Raw genomic sequence first — 22,675 nt, 5'->3', positions numbered from 1 at the left:
AGATGGCCATCCAACCTCTGCTTTAAAAAGCTCCTATGGAGGAGAGCCCACCGCTTATCAGATAGTCTGTTCCACTGTCGAACAGCTCTTACCATCAGAAAGTTCTTTCTAACTTTTAAGAAGATGACATCTACAATAAGACAGTGGTACCTCGGTTGTCGAAAGTAATCCATTCCAGAAGACCATTCGACTTCCGAAACGTTTGACAACCGAGGGGCAAAGGATGTTCTGCAAAGTCAATGGAGAACAGAAGAAGAAGAAGAAGAAGAAGAAGAAGAAGAAGAAGAAGAAGAAGAAGAAGAAGAAGAAGAAGAAGAAGAAGAAGAAGAAGAAGAAGAAGAAGAAGAAACCGTTTGACTTCCGAGGCGCATTCGAAAATGGAAGCATTTACTTCCGGGTTTTCAGCGTTCGAAAACAGAAACATTCGGCTTCGGAGACGCTCGAAAACCGAGGTACCACTGTACTATGTTTATTATATTTATAAAATGCCTTGGGCGGCGGTGGCGGCTGTGCAGCTCTGAAGAAGATCAAACCTTGCACACAGGCTTGGAGTCTAAAGAATCGTTCTTGCTCATGAACGGACACTTTTAAATATCCAGGAAACAGGTGGAGTAGTTGAAGTGCCTTTTACCTTCTCATTGTGGAGCAAACCTCAGACCACTTTTCCTCACCTAAACCCGTTCTGTTTACATTCCCGGCATTTTATGATAGGCAAAAGGCGTTTTGATCTCAACAATTCCATTGTAACTCTTTGCTGCTTCCCAGAGGTGGGGGAGCAAAAGAAGAAGATGGCAGGGTTTTGGGTCAAAAGGTTTGTTTTGTGTGCTAGGAGTAGCGGAGAAAAGGAAGCTGCTTTATCTGTGATCTCCCGAGTTACTGAAGGGAATCTGCAGTTTATTCTGACACTGATGGAATGCATCCTGGGGAGCTTTGATGCGTATCAGTTAAAGAACTACCTTCATGCTTACTGTACTTTCTAAGTCCACATAAAGCCTTTGGGAGGGGGAGAGAATAACGCTTTAAAAAAATGCAGTACATCTGCTCCTGTCAATGTGTTACAAGTACCAAGTATGGCATTTGTAGTTTTAGGCTGGAGGCGAATGAGATCCTGCAACCCTTCAGGTGTCCTAGGGCTACAACTCCCCTCATCTCTGACCACTGGACATGCTGGCTGCAGGGGCTGATGGGAGCTGGAGTCCATCTGGAAGGCCAGATTCCCCAATGCTGGTCCAGTCCGCATGTCAAACAATATCATAGGGCAGATACTCCCCGTCGGCATATTGCCCCAATAACATGTGAAAAGGAGCAACTTCCCAGGAAACATATTCAGTGGTGGGTAGGGATGCCGGACTATTCAGGCAAAAGGTGAAATTTCCAGTGTTAACTTATTCCTCCCATGTCCAGAATGGAACTAAATCCAGCAAACTCTGGGATTCAATCGGATTTCCCGAGAGCTGCAAGGAGGGTGCCTCTCTTTTGTTTCGAGAGCTAATCGTGTTTGGGCTTAAGCGTGAAGTGTGCCTCTGCTTTGAACACAGAGGAAATTGGTGTCCAGAAATGAAACATCTGGGCAAAGTTTGTATTAGCTGCAGGAGGACTTGTGAATTAACACCAAACTGCGCCAGCTGAAGGATAGCATAATGAAAATGCTTGTATGTATTTTCTACAATGGTATTTGGCCCAATGGAAGATGTGTTATCATTTATTCTTGGACCAATATTGGAACAATAACTTACGTTCTTATGCTGGGTGGTTGTTGTTTTTTCCCTCCCCACTTTAGTCTCAGGACTTACAAATGGTCTAAAATCCATATTTAATTAGATGCTGGAGGAAAGATAATTGCAAGGGCCTCTGTAGAAGCAATGTGAAAATTATATCTCAATTTCTTCCCCATCTTCTGTATCTAAGATACAGTTTGCTTGCGAGGCATTAATAATTTTAACGGCTACACAAACAAAGGCTGATTTTAATAGGAATTCAAAAAGTTGCAGGCAACTTCCCACGTGCAAAGTATAGAGCTTGGGTAGGGGGATTGACCACTTGCAACATAACCGAGATGTGTGTGTTGTTGTTTTTAATTATTCAGCTAAACTGATTTTGCAAACGCTCAAGGATTTGAAACAAAATTAGCTTCACTTCCAGTACCACTGAGCAGTGTTTTTTCTGAGATCTTGCCTGTCCTGTGGATCGCTTCACAAGTGGGATTCATGTGTTCATTAATCTTGGTCCTGCAATGACCCCGAGAAATAATTTGTCGCCTTGGCAAGACTTCTTCCTCTCTGGGCTTCACGGACTTCTTCCTCTCCTCCTCTTTTTAATTGCACATTCGCCAAAAGGATGAGAGGATGCAGACATGTTAGCAGCGCAAGTGGGAAGAATTGTCTTATTTTACTAATAATAATAAAATAACATTTCTACCATGCTTCTTGAAAGTGAGCGAGGCAATAGAGGGAGATAAACATTCTGATTAAGCAAGGGGAGTTTTAAAGCAAAGCAGCGAATCAAAGGTGTTCAAATTAGCTGCAGCAAAGTGGTCCTCTGACTGTGGAATGCTCACCCCAGAGAAACACACCTGGTCCCAGCCCTGTCAACTTCCCTGCATCAGAATAATGCATCAGAATAATGCATTCCTCTTGGCCCTAAATTGTACTCTGGTATGATATATGACCTGCTTTTGCTGTCGTTTAGTGGGTAGAGATGGGATATCCCCCCCTTTTTTTTGTTCTTGTATCGAACACCTCTCTCTCTCTCTCTCTCTCTCTCTATATATATATATATACACACACACCGTATTTCTAGGTACCTGATTTTAAATAGTCGACAAGGGATTGGAATGTGTTTATAACATTATTTAATCCACTTGTGGATTTTTGTAGGAAGAAGAAGAGTTTGGATTTGATATCCCGATTTATCACTACCCGAAGGAGTCTCAAAGCGGCTAACAATCTCCTTTTCCCTTCCTCCCCCACAACAAACACTCTGTGAGGTGAGTGGGGTTGAGAGACTTCAGAGAAGTGTGACTAGCCCAAGGTCACCCAGCAGCTGCATGTGGAGGAGCAGAGACGCGAACCCAGTTCCCCAGATTACGAGTCTACCGCTCTTAACTACTACACCACACTGGCTCCATGAACCAATGAAATAATAATTTTAGTGGGTTGCATCCTACATAGCACTATGTGACTATTATGTCAGCATTATTATTATTATTATTATTATTATTATTATTATTATTATTATTATGCCCATCTGACTGAGTTGCCCCGGCTGCTCTGCGCGGTTTCCAAAAACTAAAACACAGTAAGAAATCAAACATTAAAAGCTTCCCTATTCAGGGCTACCTTCAGATGTCTTCTAAAAGTAGTGTAGTTCATCTCCTTAACATCTGATGGGAGGGCGTTCCACAAGGCAGGTGTCACAACCGAGAAGGCCCTCTGCCTGGTTCCCTGTAGCTTTGCTTCTCGCAGTGAGGGAACCGCCAGAAGGTCCTCAGAGCTGGACCTCAGTGTCCAGGCAGAACAATGGGGGTGGAGATGCTCCTTCAGGTATATGGGGCCAAGGCCGTTTAAGGCTTTAAAGGTCATCACCAACACACTTAATTGTGCTGTTTGTACAGTGGAACATTCTCTCCTGGTGCCCCCCCCCCCAAAGGGCTCTAGGGCTTACAACAACCTGCTCAGACTTCAGAAGGATGCTGAGCTGCTTTATGCTTCTTCTAACCTTGGTCTTCATCCTACTGGGCATTGTTGTTTAGTCGTTTAGTTGTATCCGACTCTTCGTGACCCTATGGACCAGAGCACGTCAGGCACTCCTGTCTTCCACTGCCTCCTGCAGTTTGGTCAGACTCATGCTTGTAGCTTCGAGACCACTGTCCAACCATCTCGTCCTCTGTCGTCCCCTTCTCCTTGGGCCCTCCATCTTTCCCAACATCAGGGTCTTTTCCAGGGAGTCTTCTCTCCTCATGAGGTGGCCAAAGTTTGGAGCCTCAGCTTCAGGATCTGTCCTTCCAGTGAGCACTCAGGGCTGATTTCCTTCAGAATGGATAGGTTTGATCTTCTTGCGATCCATGGGACTCTCAAGAGTCTCCTCTAGCACCATAATTCAAAAGCATCAATTCTTCGGCGATCAGCCTTCTTTATGGTCCAGCTCTCACTTCCATACATCACTACTGGGAAAACTATAGCTTTAACTATACGGACCTTTGTTGGCAAGGTGATGTCTCTGCTTTTTAAGATGTTGTCATTGCTTTTCTCCCAAGAAGCAGGCGTCTTTTAATTTCGTGACTGCTGTCACCATCTGCAGTGATCATGGAACCCAAGAAAGTAAAATCCCTCACCGCCTTCATTTATTCCCCTTCTGTTTGCCAGGAGGTGATGGGACCAGTGGCCATGATCTTGGTTTTTTTGATGTTGAGCTTCAGACCATATTTTGCGCTCTCCTCTTTCACTCTCATTAAAAGGTTCTTTAATTCCTCCTCACTTTCTGCCATCAAGGTTGTGTCATCAGCATATCTGAAGTTGTTGATATTTCTTCCGGCAATCTTAATTCCGGTTTGGGATTCATCCAGTCCAGCCTTTCACATGATGAATTCTGCATATAAGTTAAATAAGCAGGGAGACAGTCTGTTTAGAGCGTACCCCCAGTATTTTAGCTGTGCAAATCAACAGCTGTGCATTTGTCCACACAAGCACTTGTACATTGTCAAGACAGCTTCTTCACTGTGTTCAGCGCAGTGTGTGAATAAGCCTACTCAAATGCAGGCATATCGAGAGAGCCTGGTGCAGAGCTTCCATTCCTGAAGCCACATGGCTGAGCTCTGCCCTGTCTCCTTCCTTCAACAGCCTCCTGACCTGGATTGTGTAGGTCAAACCTGTTGGGGGCCGGGGAATGATTAGCCTGACACTCAGCAGGAGGTTGGATTAGAGGCCCTTTCGCACTTTCCCACCAGCTCCGAGATTCCTTGGAAAAATTGAATCCTGCTGCCGAAGACACCTTCCATGTGCTTTATGAGATTCTGGTGGCTGGCTGGTACTGATCACTTTTCTGGACCTCGGATGCAAAAACCTTGAAAAGCGCTTGATTGATGTATTTCCCCACCACCACATCCATACAGGGAGTGGTCATGGTGTTGGCTGCAAGGGCGAATCAGGAAGACTTGGAAGTTTCGGCATCTTCCCCCTCCCCTTTAGTTTTAGGACTCCAGGCATTTGGCTTGCGCACCATGTAAGCCCAGCATTGACACTTTTCAGAGCAGTCTTTTTAAGCCTCCCGGCTGTCAGTGCAGAGAAACTGAATGAGTGTAGTAACTAATTCACAGATGAAAAATGTAATCCCCACTAATCTAATTCTTGCCTACCATACAGAGATGGCTTTGGTGGAACTGCTGTTGCCGTCTCTTATGTGCTGTTTCCATGTTACTTCCCTGAACAGCCGTAGGGTTTTTCCAAAAGCCACTTTCTTATTTTTTAAAAAGCTCCACAGCTCCAGCGTGTGCATTTTCACCCTGACCAACCTCAACAAAAATCCTCTGCTTCCCCATCCCCAGCTGAAAATGGGATTTGCTTGCCTTAGGAACCTAGGGAAATCGCCTTCTACTGAGTCAGTCCCTTGGTCCGTCTCACTCAGTATTGTCTACACTGACTGGCAGCAGCTCTCCCAGGATATTAGACCAGGAGTCTTTTGCAGCCCTGCCTGGAGATGCCCAGATGTGGAACCTTCTGCATGAAAGCAAATGTTCAACCTTTGGACCCCATCCCCTATAGAGTAAGTCCTGTCCCTTGTACCCACATCACATGAGGGGAGGAAATCTGGGGGCAAGGAGTGAAGCCTCCACCACAAGCTTCTCAGCGAGACCCAAAACTGTACAGCTGTTAAGTGTAGATGCAAAACCAGGCATAGGCAAACTCGGCCCTCCAGATGTTTTGAGACTACAATTCCCATCATCCCTGACCACTGGGCCTGTTAGCTAGGGATGACGGGAGTTGTGGTCCCAAAACATCTGGAGAGCTGAGTTTGCCTATGCCTGTGCAAAACCATGTGCCCATATACCTGGCGTGTTGTCTGTCAAGATTGTATTTCTGCCACTAATTCCATTTCTGAATTGCTTTCAGTAAAATACCTTGATGTGTTTTGACAATAAAAGCATCCTCAATAAAAACACTTGCACAATTTTGTATTTAAAAACAATTAATACCATTATTTAAAAAATCATATGTAAAAATACAACATGACTTTCATATGTAAAATCAGTTTCAACTCCAATGCACATGAAGATCTCCACTCAAATGACTTGTTGAAAAGGGAAGGTCTTCAGTTGGTGCTGAAAAGACAGTAGACATGGCAGATAAGGTCGTCGGGAAGAAGTTGCAAAGGTTCAGTAACGCTAAGATTCAGTAGCATTGTGTGGCACGGACCTTCTGATAAGATGAAATATTCAGCAGAGCGCAGCAATTGGTTGGGTATGTAAGGAATGAAACCATAGTGTAGGTATCTTGGTCTCAAGCCATTTAGGGCTTTGTACACTAATACCAGGACCCTGGATTTAGCTAGGTAGCCAACTGGCAGCCAGGCCTTTCATGGATTCAAATGATGAGAAAGGAGATTCCGGCTAAATGTTAGGAAGAACTTCCTGGCAGTAAGAGCTGTTAGATGATGGGATGGACCTCCTTGGAAGGTGTGAACACTCCTTCCTTGAAGGATTTCAAACAGAGGTTGGATGGCCTTCTCTCCGGGATTCCTTAGCTGTGATTTCTGCATTGCAGGAGGGTTGGACTAGATGATCCTTGGAGTCCCTTCCAACTCTAAGATTATATGCTTCTGTGATTCTTTCAGCTGTGACATAACATGGCAATATTCTGCTCCAGCAAACAGTTAAACCACTGTATTTTGCATTGCTTGCAGGTTCCGGGGCAACTTTGGGGTGTATGCATCCCTGTGCATATTTCACATTCTTTTTTTTTATAAAAAAAAAAACCACACATATTTTTAATAGTTACAGGTAGGTAGCTGTGTTGGTCTGACACAGTCAAAACAAAATTTAAAAATCCTTCCAGTAGCACCTTAGAGACCAACTAAGTTTGTCATAAGTATGAGCTTTTGTGTGTATCTGAAGAAGTGTGCATGCACACAAAAGCTCATACTTATGACAAACTTAGTTGGTCTCTAAGGTGCTACTGGAAGGATTTTTTAATTTTGTTTTTGACATATTTTGTCAAATTTTTAAAACATATTTTTAAACATTTCTTGGTTTACAAAAGTGTGTGCAATGTCTCTTTTTTCAAGTTACATTTTCTACAGATCAGTTTCATTTGTTGAGACATTAGTGTTACATTAGGAAGAAAGGGGGGAAGAGGTGAAGGGGGCCACGGTGGGTAGGGGTGGGGTGGTGATGTTTCTATTTTACTTAATGTATGTGTGGGGTTTTGTGTCAGCGTCGCTTGTGCGGGTTCTCTTTACTATTCACTTGTGTTTCTTTGGTGGTGAGAGAAGTTGGGGTTGGCCTAGAGTGTGGTTGTTATTTGTGATTGGCTGTGGTGAACTTTGTTTTTATGTGTGAGTGGGGTGGGTGGGTGTTTTTGAATCAGGTTGGCCAGATTGATTCAGATGCTGTTGGCGGATTCTTGTCATTGTCTTGTTGGGCTGTGTATGTGAAAAAGGGGAGCCATACCGGAGTGAAGGTGTCTTCTTCTACAGTGGAACCTCGGTTTATGAACACCTCAGTTCACGAATTTTCGGTTTACGAATGCCGTGACCCATCTGGAACAGATTAATTCACTTTCCATTTCTTTCAATGGGAAAGTTCGCTTCAGTTTATGAACGCTTCAGTTTATGAACAGACTTCCGGAACCAATTGTGTACTTAAACCGAGGTACCACTGAATCTGTCCCCGTGTCAGTTTCAGTTTATTGGTTAGTGTTTTTTTTTCCTAATAAGGCTGTTTCCCATACTATTAGGGACCATTGGTCCATGCTTACTCCTGACAGGTCTCTCCAGTGTCTGGCTATGATGTTTATGGCTGCTGAAAGTAGGTGGGTTATGAGCTGTTTGTGATGTGAGTGGGCATTATTGTCTTGGAAGATGTTTAGTAGGGCCAGTTCTGGGTTGACATCTAATACTTGCTTAGCTATTTTGCATATTTCTTGTATGCTTGTTGTCCAAAATAGTTGGATTTGGGGGCATTCCCACCACATGTGGAAGTATGTGCCTGTGGAGGTGCATCCTCTCCAGCATTTTGGTGAGGTTCCTGGGCGTGTTAGCGCTAGTTTCCTTGGCATTAGGTACCATCTGTCAGTGAGTTTCAGAGCGAGTTCTTTCCTTTTTGCTGATATGAATTTAAAGGGAGGTTTAGACCACATTCTGGTCCACTGAGTGGGGTTAATCTCGTGGCCTATGTTGTCCTCCCATTGTTTTTTGATTACTTCTAGGGGGGTTGTCGGATTTTGCAGTAGTATTTTGTACTTTGGAAACCTCCTCCTAACAACAAAGGGACGCGGAAAGTTGATGGTATCCGCAATGTACAAAATCACATTCCTTTTTTAAAATTCTCCTGCTCCCTTCTTTCCTTCCCAGGTGCAAGATAAGTTCCGCCTGGATCTCTCTGACGAGGAGGCTGTGCACTACATGCAGAGTCTGATAGATGAAAGTGTCCATGCTGTCTTTGCTGCGATGGTGGAGCAGATCCACAAGTTCGCTCAGGTAAGAACATTAGAAGAGCCCAAAAGTCTTTCTTTTTTAGGTAGTAGCTGCTAGTAGGCCACTCCTCCTTGAATTTATTTCATTCATTAAATTAAAAAAACGCTGGCCAAATACCTTACCTCATCACCCATTCTAACAGTGAATTCCATAAGTCAACCATACAGTGTATAAATTTGAAAATGCAGTTCCCTGTCTGCCCTGAATAATCTTAGTTCTTCATCACCTGAGACATTCAAGCTGATTTGGTTGAGACTGCCAAATCGCAGGCACACACGTGGGCACACACACACTCACAAACATGCCCACTCTCACTCATCTAAACACATCCATCTAAAAAGCAAAACAGTAGCTTGGGAAGCAGATCACTTCAGAGGATAGCTCAGTGGGTTAGAGCATGGTCTGATAATGCCAAGGTTGCAGGTTCAGTCCCCATATGGAGCAGCTGCATATTCCTAAATTTCAGTGGGTTGGACTACATGATCCTCAGGGTCCCCTTCCAACTCTATGATTCTATATTTAAGAGGTCCTGTGGTCTCCACGGCCCCCTTGCCAAGCTACAGAAATCCAGTCTGCCTGCCTTCACAGTGGCAACAGAACTCTTTGTGAAGGTCTCCTGGCTTAGCAAGACCTTGGAACAATTGATTCTTTGGCACCCGAGTCAGATTGTGCATTGTAACTCACTGCACATCCCAGCAGGTCTGTGGCAGAGGAACCAAGCATGCTGTTTTCATCGCGTCTGATTTCTTCCTGTCCGGGAGAAGCATGTGCCGTAGCCAGAATAGAACACTCTGTCTCTGTCAACTGGCTATACAGATGAGAATGTCAAGTCACAAGAAAGCAGAGCCACCCAGGGGAGGCAGAGGGCATGGCAAACAAGATGAGGAGGAATCAGCAGGACTGGAAGGAAACTCTGATCTGGAGCACAAGTGCAGAGGAGGGAATGTGGTACCCAGCTTTCAGGACCCTGGACAGGTCAATAGGAGCTGGTTGCATGTTCTGAAGGCACCTTGCCCCCAAATGCATTTTTTTATACCTTTTGAGGCCTACCCATCCCATGTTCCATATGACACATGTACCACAGCTGCGTAATGGGGAGCCTTAAAGAGGCACCCCCATGTGATGAGAAAGGAACTGGAAACCCTGAAGTTCCTGGTTCCTCTGGGGATTCTAGCTCAGAAGTGCTGCATCTAGGATTCCTAGCCCAGGGCTCTGAGCTGTCATTTGGTGCCTCCGGAGCTCGCCTTATCAATTTGAGTGCTTTCTGCTCCTCAAGTTCCAGATGGAGACCCTCCTAAGGAATAGCTTAGGGAGCTGGGTATATTTAGCCTGGAGAAGAGAAGGTTAAGGGGTGATATGATAGCCATGTTCAAATATATAAAAGGATGTCATATAGAGGAGGGAGAAAGGTTGTTTTCTGCTGCTCCAGAGAAGCGGACACGGTGCGATGGATTCAAGCTACAAGAAAGAAAATTCCACCTAAACATTAGGAAGAACTTCCTGACAGTAAGAGCTGTCCGGCAGTGGAATTTGCTACCAAGGAGTGTGGTGGAGTCTCCTTCTTTGGAGGTCTTTAAGCAGAGGCTTGACGGGCATATGTCAAGAATGCTTTGATGGTGTTTCCTGCTTGGCGCAGGGGGTGGACTGGATGGCCCTTGTGGTCTCTTCCAACTCTATGATTCTAGGAGAGAGAACCTGCCTTTCCTTCAGGGTCCTGTGAGATGGTCTCTTTCTACAGCATAGGAAGCTTTCATCTGAATGTGCAGTCAGGGTCACTTAGCCTTCTATATCTCAGTCCATGGCAGGAAGCTTGGACCAGAGCAACAACACCCAAAGAGCCCTGCTGAATCAGACCGAAAGCTCCTCTATACCAGCATCTCATTTCCAGCAATGCCCCAACCAGAGACTTCCAGTACAGCATGAGAGCTTTTTCCTGTTGTTTGTCCTCAGGCAACTTGTATCCCAAACACTGTGATATAAACACACAACTGCAGTAACTGGATATACACATTATTGATATGAAGTGCTGCCCTCCCTTTTAAAAATGATATTGGCACACCCAAGACCATGGATTAGATCCTAATGGTCAAAAGAAAAAGGCTATCCACAGTCTTCTCCCTTTGCCCTCCCCAAGGATTGGTGGGTGGAAGGCAGCAGTTTCTTTTGTGATGGGTTCTCATTTTTCAAGAGTTCTTGTGCCAGCAGTGCATTAATGTGCTTTCCAGGTTGGGCTAATAAATCAAGAGTTTCACAGATTTGATCTCGGTCATCCATTTTTGCTTCTTCATGTTTTATTTTTCCAGTCGGGCTCATTCATTCATAACATCTCCCTCCCTCCTTTTGCCAGGAGTTCTACAACTGTTACGGTGCAATTGAAAGTTTTCTCAGGCTGTGCTTTGCTAGAACATGAGATCTTCAACTTCCTTCTGTTGTGGTGGTTGCTGCTGCTGCTGCTGTTTTGGTCGTGGTGCTTTTAAAGTATCAGGTCTCCAGCATCACTTGCATCCAACCTGTTGCTCCTGGAATCATCACTGTCGGTTGAGGCTCAGGTGGCTTCAGTGTCTAGGAGAGCTTTCTTCCATCCCTGGGTGGTTCACCACTTAGAGCTCCTTTTGGACAGAAATGACTTGTCCACTGTACTCCATGCTCTGGTAACTTCCAGATTGGTTTATTGTAATGTGCTGTAGGTGAAGCTGAGCTTGAAGATGACTCAGAAACTTCCATTGGTCCAGGGCATAGCTGCCAAGTTATCCCTTTTTTAAAGGGATTTTCCCTTATGCTGAATAGGCTTCCTCGCGAGAAAAGGGAAAACTTGACAGCTATGGTCCAGGGGGGAACCCACAAGCAGGACCCCAGTACAAAAGCACCTTCTCCTCTTGTGGCATAGCCACTGTGACTTGTATTCTTCACCAAACCGCTGTCTTCCAGATGTTTTGGACCTGCACTGCCATAGGTCCCAGCTAGCACAGCCATGATGTTGGGAGAATTTGTAGTCCAGGACATACGAAGAGCAACAGGTTGATGAAGGCAATGACAACTAGTCAACTGTGTTCATCTTTCGAGGAAGGGGGATGTAGCAGAAGTTTGCTATACCAGTCCATGGGCTTCAGTTGTTTATTCTTGGGACTGGATACGCTTCCCATTGTTTTCTCCAGGACATCTATTAATTAGGGGCAAAAATAATTACTGCTTTAAATCCTGTGCAAATTGGCGTGTGACGCTGTTGAAATACAATGGGCTTCTGTAGCCGCTGACATTATTAAAGCCTCTTATCTCAACCGGAGAAACCAGCAGCCCCAGCTATTATTCCAGATCACCACATTTTACGAGGCTCTTTATTTTTTATTATTTTCCAGAAGTAAATATATATTATTGCAGTTGGGTATCAAGTTTAATTAACTGGAAAGCGTCAAGTTCCACGTGGCCTTGGTGCTACAGTATGACCAACCATTGATGGTTTCTCATTGGAAGCCGTCTGCAAGATAATGCATCCTTTTTAAAAAGCAGGAAGAGGCACTTGAGCTGCAACAAAGTTTGAAAGTTTGTGATTGGCACTCTGGCCTGCATGCTGTGCTGGGGATAATAATAACATCCACAACATAACTGGCTACATTTAACTATATGAATTCTTTATACATCACATAAACACACCTCTTTTCACATCATCAAATTAAGTAGACGCAATTAAACACCAACATTTTGAACAGGAAATACAAATATACGTAATGTCCAAATAGAAGCTTTTTTGTGTTCCACGTATGTCTTTACGAACACAAGTGTCAGACGTGGCAACTTTAAGAAGCAGTACTTGCAGAAAATGAATTTTTTCCTTCTAATGTTCCACATATTTGCAAAGTATAGTTGCTCTATGCAGTTGCTGTATGCAGGTATCAGACGAAAGATACGGAAGATCTTAACATATGCCTTTGCAAAATATAGTTGTTGTATGCAGGTATCAAATGGAAGTTGTGCTGGGGAGGCATGTGTTCCGAATGGTTAAAACTGAGGGTGGGGAGTTGGGGGAATTGCCATGTATCCAACTTAGAACGTGAAATTCCTTCATTTCAGATTTGTAGAAAAGAGGGCAAAACAGACAGGGGTGCAAATCAGCATCTACACAACTCCCGATTGATGAGTAATAGCAGGAGACTCTTAATTTTGGGGTGGTGGGTTCAAGAGCCACTTTGGGCAAAGTATTCCTGCACTGCAGGAAATTAGACACCCGTGCATGGACACCCACTCGTGGGTTGCCATCCACCTTTCTGAAGTCTTTCAGAACCAGCCCAATAAACTTCTTTGCCCAGTGCAGTCTTGGGGAAGGTAACAAGTAAAGCGGCCTACAACATCCAAGTCACATTGATGCCTTACTTATGTTTGATTTCTTCCTCTCTTTCCCCCTGTTATTTAGTACTGGAGAAAATGAGCCCCATCAGCTTCTGGAGGAAACCAGATGGCACCCAACAGAGTGTACTGAACGTTTTAGCAGCTCGGATAGTTTGCCTCGTCTGGGTTTCCATTAAGACAAGGTCAAGAATGTGTTTTGGTGCCTAGACATTTCCGCCATGAAGTTTGGAAAAGAGAGCAGTATCCCTCCAAATGCAAATACTATGAAAAGAAGACTGTGTCGTGGCCTTCTAAGTGTTTCTCTACACCTGATGTTGGAGTCAGAAACTGAAGCTTAGCACTGCACTTAACTTGGCTGGTGTCTATAGGAGCACGTGTTACAAAATGTCCATTTTAATTAATGGGAAGAAGAAAAGTATTGCCGAAGCTGTTTATGAACTTTGGAACTGAAGTTCAGGGTTCACTGACTTGTCCAAATTGTCATTGGCAATAAGCAGCTGTGTGGTTATTTCTGTTGGCGACAGCTGTCTTCTGAAGTGTCAGCAAGAGCCCACCCACAATGGAAAAAAAAAGCTAAATATCACTGATGGTCTTAAAAAGCCCTTAAAGATAGAGAGATTCAGTCCTTTCATTCTCTCAATAAAGAATAATGCACATTGATTAAATATTCCAAAACTAATAAGTTTCTTTTGATGCAAAGTTCTCTTATTTTAGGACTCCTCATTTCTCTTTCTCACCTCTTGGGTAGAAATTCTTAAATTTTCTGATGATCTCTGTTCCAGATGCAAAAATATTTACACCACGATATCTCATGGCTGAACGTTGCCACATTGTGAAAAATCCCTGTAACTTTTCCATGTGCATGTGCCCTTTGTTGCAAAACATATGACAGAAAACGTTAATTTATTTCATATTTCCAGCAAAGTATATTATGCGGTCAATAGGTTTTATCCAATGAAGTTCTGTCCAGACTAGGCCTACTGCAATTATGTTACTGTCCATTTATTTCAATGGGCCTACTCTGAATACAGCCGAGCCAGTTTTACTGTATGCCAGTCTTGCAGTGAACTTTTTATTTCTCTACTACGTTAGAAATGAGCTATATCTCAGTGGCAGGGCATCTGATTTACATGCAGAAGCTGCCAGGTTCAACCCTTGGCACCACCAGTTAGGACTGGGAGAGAGAACTCTGCCTGAAATTCTGGAGGGGCGCTGCCAGTCAGTGCTGACAGAACTGAGCTAGATGGACCAACAGACAGACTTGATACAATGCAGCCTCCTATGTCAGCTGAGACACAGAAACCTGGCATCATAATCTTACTAAAACATGGGATTAAATGAACTGGACAATATGGGGTAGGGAACCTACTGTGAGGCTTCAATTTGCAGGGCACCGTATATATTTTTTAAAAAATGTTCCATACCAAGCCAAAATATTTTGGGGTGGGTTTTAGGGATTTTTAATGTAATAGTTCCATTATTGACTCCCCCCCGCCCCTCTTATCCAAGTGTCACCTTTGTGCCGTCTTTATTTTCTTCAGTGCTGAAAACATGTTGCCTTTGGGTGGAAGTGGAAACTGTAAAATTAGATTGTTCTCCTGGGCTATATATAGCAATATTGCTGCTTTCAGCAGCAGCCGCCACTGCAGAGGCTTCTGACTTTGAAGAGATTTTAATTGCAAGAGAGGCTTTCTCCCCCAACTATAAAAAAAACCCAGACAGAAATACTGAAGGGTTTTCTGAGAACAAGGCAATCTTGCTAACCAAAATGGCCAGCGTTTCACCGTTGGAGACACCAATGGTTATTCGTTTCAGTTGGTTCAAGGGGTTTGAGCAGGCATCCCCAAACCGGTATCCTATGCTTCTTTGTTTGCTATGATTGACCTGTTCTCCAATGCAGTGGTCACTTATATTTGGGCTGGAAAACATAGTAGCTTCTACTGCTGGGCTGCTCACTGCTGCTCATTATTCATAGGTATTATTGCCTCCAACCATGGTAAAGCAGAGCATTACCATCATGGCTAGGAGCCATTGATAGTCTTCGTTCTCCATGAATTTGTCCAAAACCACCCAAGTTGTTGTCTGTCACTGCCTCTTGTGGGAGCTAGCTCCACGGTATAACTTGCACTGCATGAAGAAATACTTTCTTTTATCTCTCCAGAATAGTCCAAAATTCAGCTCCATAGGTTCTAGTTCTAGGAGAGAAAGAGAAAACCTCTTCTCTCTCCACTTTCTCTGTTCCATGCATACACATTTCTTTTTTCATGACTCCTCCCGCAAGAGAAAGGTTGTAGCTCGGGAGAGTGAAACAGCCGAGGCAGCCCCATATTTTCAGTGGAGTTTGGACCCTGAAACATACTGTTTCAGACCCCACCATTTTTAATACCTTCCTCCATTAATATGTATCATCTCTCTCCCCACAATAAAATGGTGATGCTGCTAACTTCCTGACAGTAAGAGCTGTTCGGCAGTGGAATTTGCTACCAAGGAGTGTGGTGGAGTCTCCTTTTTTGGAGATCTTTAAGCAGAGGCTTGACAGGCATATGCCAAGAATGCTTTGATGGTGTTTCCTGCTTGGCAGGGAGTTGGACTGGATGGCCCTTGTGGTCTCTTCCAACTCTATGATTCTAAGAAACCTAGCTATGCTCGTCGGCTCTCCATCACTTTGAAGCCTCGCTATCTGAGAAGAATGGGAGTCATTTCAATGCAGTACCCAGGTGTACAAAGCAAGCTGATTGAGGCAACAGAGTGAAAGGTCAGGTCAGTGCAGAAGGGATCTTTTTTCAAGGTGTGTGGGGGGAGGGGTAACCAGGTGTTCAGTGTGACCAAATTAGCTAGAGGAACTAATGCAATATGATGCTTTCATGAGGAAGGTGGAAGGGCAGGTAGATAATTGAACAGTCAAATTTTATTTTATTTTATTTTTTAAGACCAGACAGTGGTGTGGGTGAGTTCTTGCTTTTAGTGCTGAAACTCAACCAGCAGTTACAGTTATTCTGTGCCTTTCAGAGATCCATTGGTGTTGCAGTGGGTGCTCGTTGCGCCTGTGAGTTACTCAGCTTGCCCAAGAATCATGCCTCTGGCTGAGGGTATTGGCTCAACTGCTGTGATGTCACAGAGAGCTTTGCAAATTCTAGCTGTTGTAAGGCAATGGGGAAAACTTTGAGGACATGGGAAATTGCATTACACAGAGTCAAACCTTTCACTTATCTAGCTCAATGGTATCAGCACTGACTGATCTTCCAAACCCTGGAGATTGTTTTCCCAAATTTTGAGGTGTGTTTCATTCTATATCTAGTAAATTTTGTGAATTAAAAGTCACAAATGCATATCTCAAAAAAAAAATGTTCTCCATCTTCCACTATTTGATAGTGTTCCCTATTTCTGTCTCTCATATGCATACACCCATGTTATACCCAATAAGGTGTTTTTTTCTTCTGAAAAAAGGAAAGCAAGTACACTAATGTTAGATACAGTGGTACCTCAGTTTATGAACACAATTGGTTTCGGAAGTCTGTTCATAAACTGAAGCGTTCATAAACTGAAGCGAACTTTCCCATTGAAAGTAATGGAAAGTGAATTAATCCATTCCAGGTGGGTCCGCACCATTCGTAAACCGAAAATTCGTAAACCGAGGTGTTCATAAACCGAGGTTCCACTGTATTTGATTAATAGCATATTACTGTTAGCAATTACAGAATGTCCATTTTGTGCACATTCAAAAAATGTGATCATGCGCATGTTCATTGCCATGAACCAGAAGTGGCAGGAAAAGGGGGCATGATGGCGCGTAATGGGGGCAAGGCAGGCTTATCCATGTTCCACCGTTGTGTACAATGACCCCTGTGCAAATTGGGAGTTGCCTGTATGTATGTAAACTGGGCATGTGGGTGTGTTTCCACTTTTCACCAAAACTGCTTGACCGATTGAGGTCAAATTTTGACACAACATCCCATGCAAATGTCTGAAGGCTATAGGAAAGTTTGCTAAGACAGATGCCACACCTCTTCCAGGTAAAACCCCCAAAACCCTGTGTTTCAAAACACACCACTCAGGCGAAAATGCATGCTGGGAAAAGAACCAGGTTGCAAACCAGCGCCCTCTAGCAGCAGATACACTGGCACTGCACCTATAAAACCTTCCCTCTCAACAGCACCTCAGCTCCCATTTACATACTAGGCCAAAGCCTTTACAGACTAGGTCGAATGGAGGTACTGACTCGCCTGGGTGGGGGTTGGGAGGAGGAGGGGATGGGATAGGTCAGGACATGGTGGGACCAGTCACAGGGATGATCCAGGGGTGGGGGGAAGAGGGGGCATGATATGTCATGGGTCGGGACAGGGTGGGGAAAATCACACGGTTGAGCCACAGCAACGTGTGGCAGGGCCAGCTAGTGTGTGTGTGTGCCCATGCCCATGCATAGGGCAACTGCAGGCAATTACAGGGTAATCTCTTCATCAAGAATTGTCCCTCTGGTTGGGATTCTGCTCTCTGAAACAGAGTTTGATAACCTCAAACCTGAGGGCCAAATCTGACCCCCAAGCTACTTGAGATTCTACTCAGGCCACTTGTCCTCCTTAGCCACACTTCTTCCCAGAATCTGAAAGTAAAGTAGTTTATGTTAATATGATTCGGATTCATGTGTGTGTTCTTTAAGAGGGACAGAAAGGGATTATCAACCAGGAAGGTATAATTATTGATAGGACTCAAACGAGTTAGCTACCCGCTTGTCGCTGCATAAACTCAAACGGGATTGTTTAAACTCTGCTAAATTATATAAATGTTCCCACACCTACATCATTAAATAAGGTGCTCACTGCAAGACTGGACCACATTTTTGGCAGCAAAGTTTGTTCTTTTATCTTGCAAGTATACACCGCCTACCATTTGAGTCACAGATTTCTCCCTATTAGCAGGAGGAGAACAACACAGTTTCACAGTCTCCCTTGTGAGGGGCATTTTGCCTGGAAATTGTGCTTAAAAGCATCTTGACTTGAGAGTCTTTCACAACCCATTGGACGAGTCTAAAAGTTCTTCTCTGCTGTAAAGCCAAATGCTCAGTATAACTGACTGCACACTTTCTCAAAATCTGCCAAGCCCACACTGAAGGGGGGGGAGTATTTATTTCTAGCCATTGTCTTATTTATAGTATTAATTATTTCAGGGAGTAGAAGGGAAGCACAGTAAATAATATATGTAATTTGTAACTGTCAGAAATAGCAGGGGGAAAGGCAGAAGGCTTTATTTAAAAAAACGAAACAAAGAAAGAATAGCTTTCATTTACAGAAAATAGTTGGGTCTCCTCTTTGAAGCTGGAATCAAATCCTTTATCGGAGCTGTCACCATTATAGATGGGGTCTGTATATAAAGATTTGCATAGCTTTGATCAAAGTGATGCACTTAGCTGATCTAATTTTTCATTTAAAAAATGGGGTGAGTAATAATTCAGAAGTATATGAAAAATGTGTCGCCTTTGGACAATCTCAAGATTGAGGGCCTCAAATCTTCTGATTTGCATTGGATGTTATTGAGATTTCATTGGAAGTTTTCGACCAGATTTTCTAAAAGGGAATCTAATTTGCCTCTGCTTACCAGACATAGAGTTGCCAACTGATCAGGAATGAAGCACAGCCCACCTTGCTCTTCTGCCTTTACCAGCAGCTTGATCTTCAGAGATCAGCAGATGAAATTGGCTATTCATGGCATGGTGATGAATATGATTGCAGATGTCCAAGCAACTGGCTGCTACTGAAAGAGATGACCTCAGGGGCTGAATTAAAAGTTAGGAACCATAACTCATCTCAGTTTTTCTCATGTGAGACTCCTACTAAGGACTAGTATAGATTTCTCAGCTCAATCCTGGAAATGAATGGCGGCGGGGGGGGGGCTGTTATTTACCCCCCCTCCACTTTTTATTTTGTTTTTAAAATGAATCTTTTGCAGAGATTTAGACTTAAATATAGATTTAGACTTAAACATAATTCTATTGATCTCCAGTGAGTTAAGACACTGAAGTATGAATAAATACAAGCAGGCATTAATTAATAAATATAATGTTTCTGATAAACTCATGTGTGCTAAGACAAAGCAATTACATATCTTACAAATTGCATTTGCACTGTGCTAACTGTTATGTACTGAGCTGAATCCTAGAACAATAGGATTCAGAATCAGCGGGAGCTACCCAATCCAACTCCAGGTGGAAGTGAATCCGCAACCTGATTGGCCTGCTGGAGCAGCCAATCAGGCGGCTGGCAGAAGTGAATCTGCTACCTGATTGGCCTGTAGGAGCAGCCAATCAGGCTGCAGGCAGAAGTCAATCCACAATATTATTGGCCCACAGGTGTAGCCCTGAAGTAGCCAATCACGCAAGGCCCATTGTGTAAATAATGTATATAAGCAGATGGTTTTGGGAAAAGAGCCATTCTTCTTCTCCTCTTCTCCTTGATGACTATGAGCTGAATAAAGAGCATGAAATTCACTCTCGACTCCGAGTACATTTCACTAACCTTCCTGCTACCTCGATCCTCCCCTTCTCCCAGGAAACAACTGTGACCCATCTTCCAGAAAACAAGTGTGGCAGCTCCACGCCACCCAATGAACCACTTCTGGAAGCAAAGCTCCCTTCTGATGCATTCTCGCGGATCTATCCCCTTGGTGAAACATGCGCTCCCCACTTCCTAAAATAGCAAGAAGTTCCCAGAGCAATGGTGTTTCGAGTTTATTTGCTTCTTTCTTGTGCCATCCTTTCCACAAGCCACAGGGCAGACAGAAGCAGATTTAGGGCAGCACAACCAGTCCCTCCTCACAGGGCACCAAGCCATGGGGGGAAGGAGACATGCGGGTTCTAACAGGGTTCTAGAGTCCTCCTTCCCAAAGCCTAGTTACTTTGGGAAGGAAATGGGAGGCCTCTAGGACGGTAGGACCCTACCAGAGCCTTGCACCCCCTCCCCAAAGCCCAGCACCTTGCGAGGGCTTGAGGGATCGATCACATTTTGGTCCAGCACAGGGCACCATATTACCAAAGTCTACCGCAGGGCAGTTTCCTAAGTCAAATAAGATTTATATATATATATATTTCAGGCATGTCCAATTTTCAAGAGATTGAGATCTACTCCCACTATAAAACAACTGGCAGTGATCTACCAAAGTTGTTGAGCTTTTTTTAGGGAGCCAAAGTCGTTGAGGGGGGTGGGGGGAGGGTCCTGTGATCTACCACAGTCACCCTGCGATCTACCAGTGGATCACAATCTATCTGCTGAAAATCCGTGTGTGTGTGTGTGTGTGTGTGTGTGTGTGTGTGAAGGGACCCCTGACCATTGGGTCCAGTCACGGACGCCTCCGGGGTTGCGGCGCTCATCTCGCTTTACTGGCCGAGGGAGCTGGTGTACAGCTTCTGGGTCATGTGGCCAGCATGACTAAGCTGCTTCTGGCAAACCAGAGCAGCGCACGGAACAGTACCTATTTATCTACTTGCACTTTGACATGCTTTTGAACTGTTAGGTTGGCAGGAGCAGGGACTGAGCAACAGGAGCTCACCCCGTCGCGGGGATTCAAACCGCGCCTACCTTCTGATTGGCAAGCCCTAGGCTCTCACAGCACCACCTGCGTCACACACACACACACACACACACACACACACACACACACACACCATAAAATAACACAAGCACAGCAACTATCAAATCATTGGATCACTCATAGCAGCAGCAATGAATATTTGTGTCTTATCAGATCTCTCATTCAAACATCCACTGAGAAAGATGTATTAACCATTCACTTGTATGGCAGCGATGCTGCCAGCCACATCTCAGTAGGGAGAGAGTCCCATCTTCAAGGAGCCACCTCTGGAGAGGCCCCTCCTCTCTCTCTCTCTCTCTCTCTCTCTCTCTCTCTCTCTCTCTCTCTCTCTCTCTCTCTCTCTCTCTCTCACACACACACACACACACACACACACAACACATACTTCATCCTTCGTAGGGACCATTGAAAAGGCTCCATCTTAGACCCTAGTCAGGTCAGTATGGGAGAAGTGATGGCTTCAAGGAGAGAGAGGCTTGGATTCAGATTTTGTGTTCAGGTGACATTTGTGGATGCAGTTGGTCTAACAAGGACCCTTTCAGAATAACCTGGGAAAGGGAATGAAGATTCCCAGTTCTTGGAAGTCAATTCCTGTGGAAGTTTGGCAGGCAGGGACAGTGATGGGGCAGGACGATCCTCCAGACAGCGGCAACCTGGAAAGATATGGGGCAGGGTGGCAGCAAGATCAGGGCCATGAGGGTCCACCTGCAGGAACATTGGCAGCCACCAAGGGGACATCATCTGCTGATCTTTGGTTTGGTTTCTTCTGCAAGAGAGAATTTTGGGGTGTTTGTAATGATGTATTTATTAGCAGAGCATAACTGGAGGCAAACAAGGGAGCAGTTCTGACACCCCACACCAGATCTCCACAGAGATACTCACTCCTTCAGGCTGATTGTCTTCAGTCAATGCTTTGTCCTCATCTGAAATGCCAGACCTGTCTATTGGTTAACCTTCATTTGAAAGTGTTTTAGGGGTCAAAAGTGTGTGCTCTGCAAGCAAAGGAAGGGTTAAGCATCCTTCCTTCTCCATCTCAAAGAGTCTCTCTTGCCAATTGTTCTCTTCTGGCCCCAATTTGCACAAGAGAAGTGGTGGATGGGCAGTTGTTTAAGGAGGCTGATGTGGAGCAGGTTGTTCTGCCCGATATTTGTCAGTTCAATTAGAAAGTTCCTGGCCTGATCCAGGAAGAAAGTAAGTTTTGTAATTGAAAATTAATTCATACTGGAAAGTGCAGTCAATAGACAATTACCAAGATACAGTACCATGTTTATTGCTTGGCGGAATTCGGCTGACGATTTATAAGGGCTGAAGGCAATTATCTTCACGTTCAAAGAATGGACAGGAGAGATGGAACTTAATTACTGCACAACCCTTTCTCTACGACTTCTTTATTGTGTGTAAATAAGCATCAAATGAGCACCCATAAAAATAAAAACCCACTTTGCATTGCCCAAAATTGGCATTAGCATCAAAATTATTAAGAGTAGACAAACCGATAGGGCGTGATTCTCAACCCACCTGGATTAATCTCAGCACTAATGCTTACAGACCCAGAAACAATTGGATGGTTTGTATGTATGACTTCGACAAACCATTGCTTCATTTGCAATGTTGTGATGGTCTCACAAATTGCCTGATGCAATTGACAGGGCAGGTTGCGCCTTGGGAGGCTCCAGACTGCAAGGAGATCTCTCCTAGCTATAGCAGCAGGTAAAGGTGTTTCCATGTGCTGCTCTGGTTCACCAGAAGTGGCTTAGGCGTGCTAGCCACATGATCTGGAAGCTGTACACTGGCTCCCTCAGCCAGTAAAATGAGATGAGCGCTGCCGCAACCCCAGGGGCCCCTTTACCTTTTTACTAAGACCATTTATAGCAGGGGTAGGGGGAAAATTTTGGGCTCTGTGGTCCAAAATTGACAGGTGGGCGGGACAAGCCACATGTCAATCACAAGATGCAATTATGACATCACATAATTGACAGGTGGGTTCTCCCACCCACCTTTCAATATTGCTTGTGTGGACTTCAAGCACTTTCCTGTCACCCACTAGCTGATCCTTTAACTC

At 44.3% G+C, this 22,675-nt stretch overlaps 1 protein-coding gene across 2 annotated transcripts in view; it reads left to right on the top strand.

Annotated features, from left to right (window-relative positions):
* Window positions 1–13,714, top strand: part of PIK3C3 (phosphatidylinositol 3-kinase catalytic subunit type 3) — a 101,284-nt gene extending 87,570 nt beyond the window's left edge. For both annotated transcript variants that reach the window (XM_035100487.3, XM_035100486.3), the window contains 2 exons: window positions 8,566–8,691; window positions 13,097–13,714. In XM_035100487.3, coding sequence (XP_034956378.1) covers window positions 8,566–8,691; window positions 13,097–13,111 — 141 coding nt within the window. In that variant the 3' untranslated portion in view covers window positions 13,112–13,714. The remainder of the gene's footprint in view (window positions 1–8,565; window positions 8,692–13,096) is intronic.
* The last annotated feature ends 8,961 nt before the right edge of the window (window positions 13,715–22,675 follow it).

The sequence above is a fragment of the Zootoca vivipara genome, chromosome 10, assembly GCF_965207765.1.
Source record: "Zootoca vivipara chromosome 10, rZooViv2.hap1.1, whole genome shotgun sequence".
In the NCBI taxonomy this organism is placed as follows: Eukaryota; Metazoa; Chordata; class Lepidosauria; order Squamata; family Lacertidae; genus Zootoca; species Zootoca vivipara.
The sequence above is the reverse complement of the archived record's forward strand: the minus strand, read 5'-3'. Positions and strand labels throughout refer to the sequence as shown.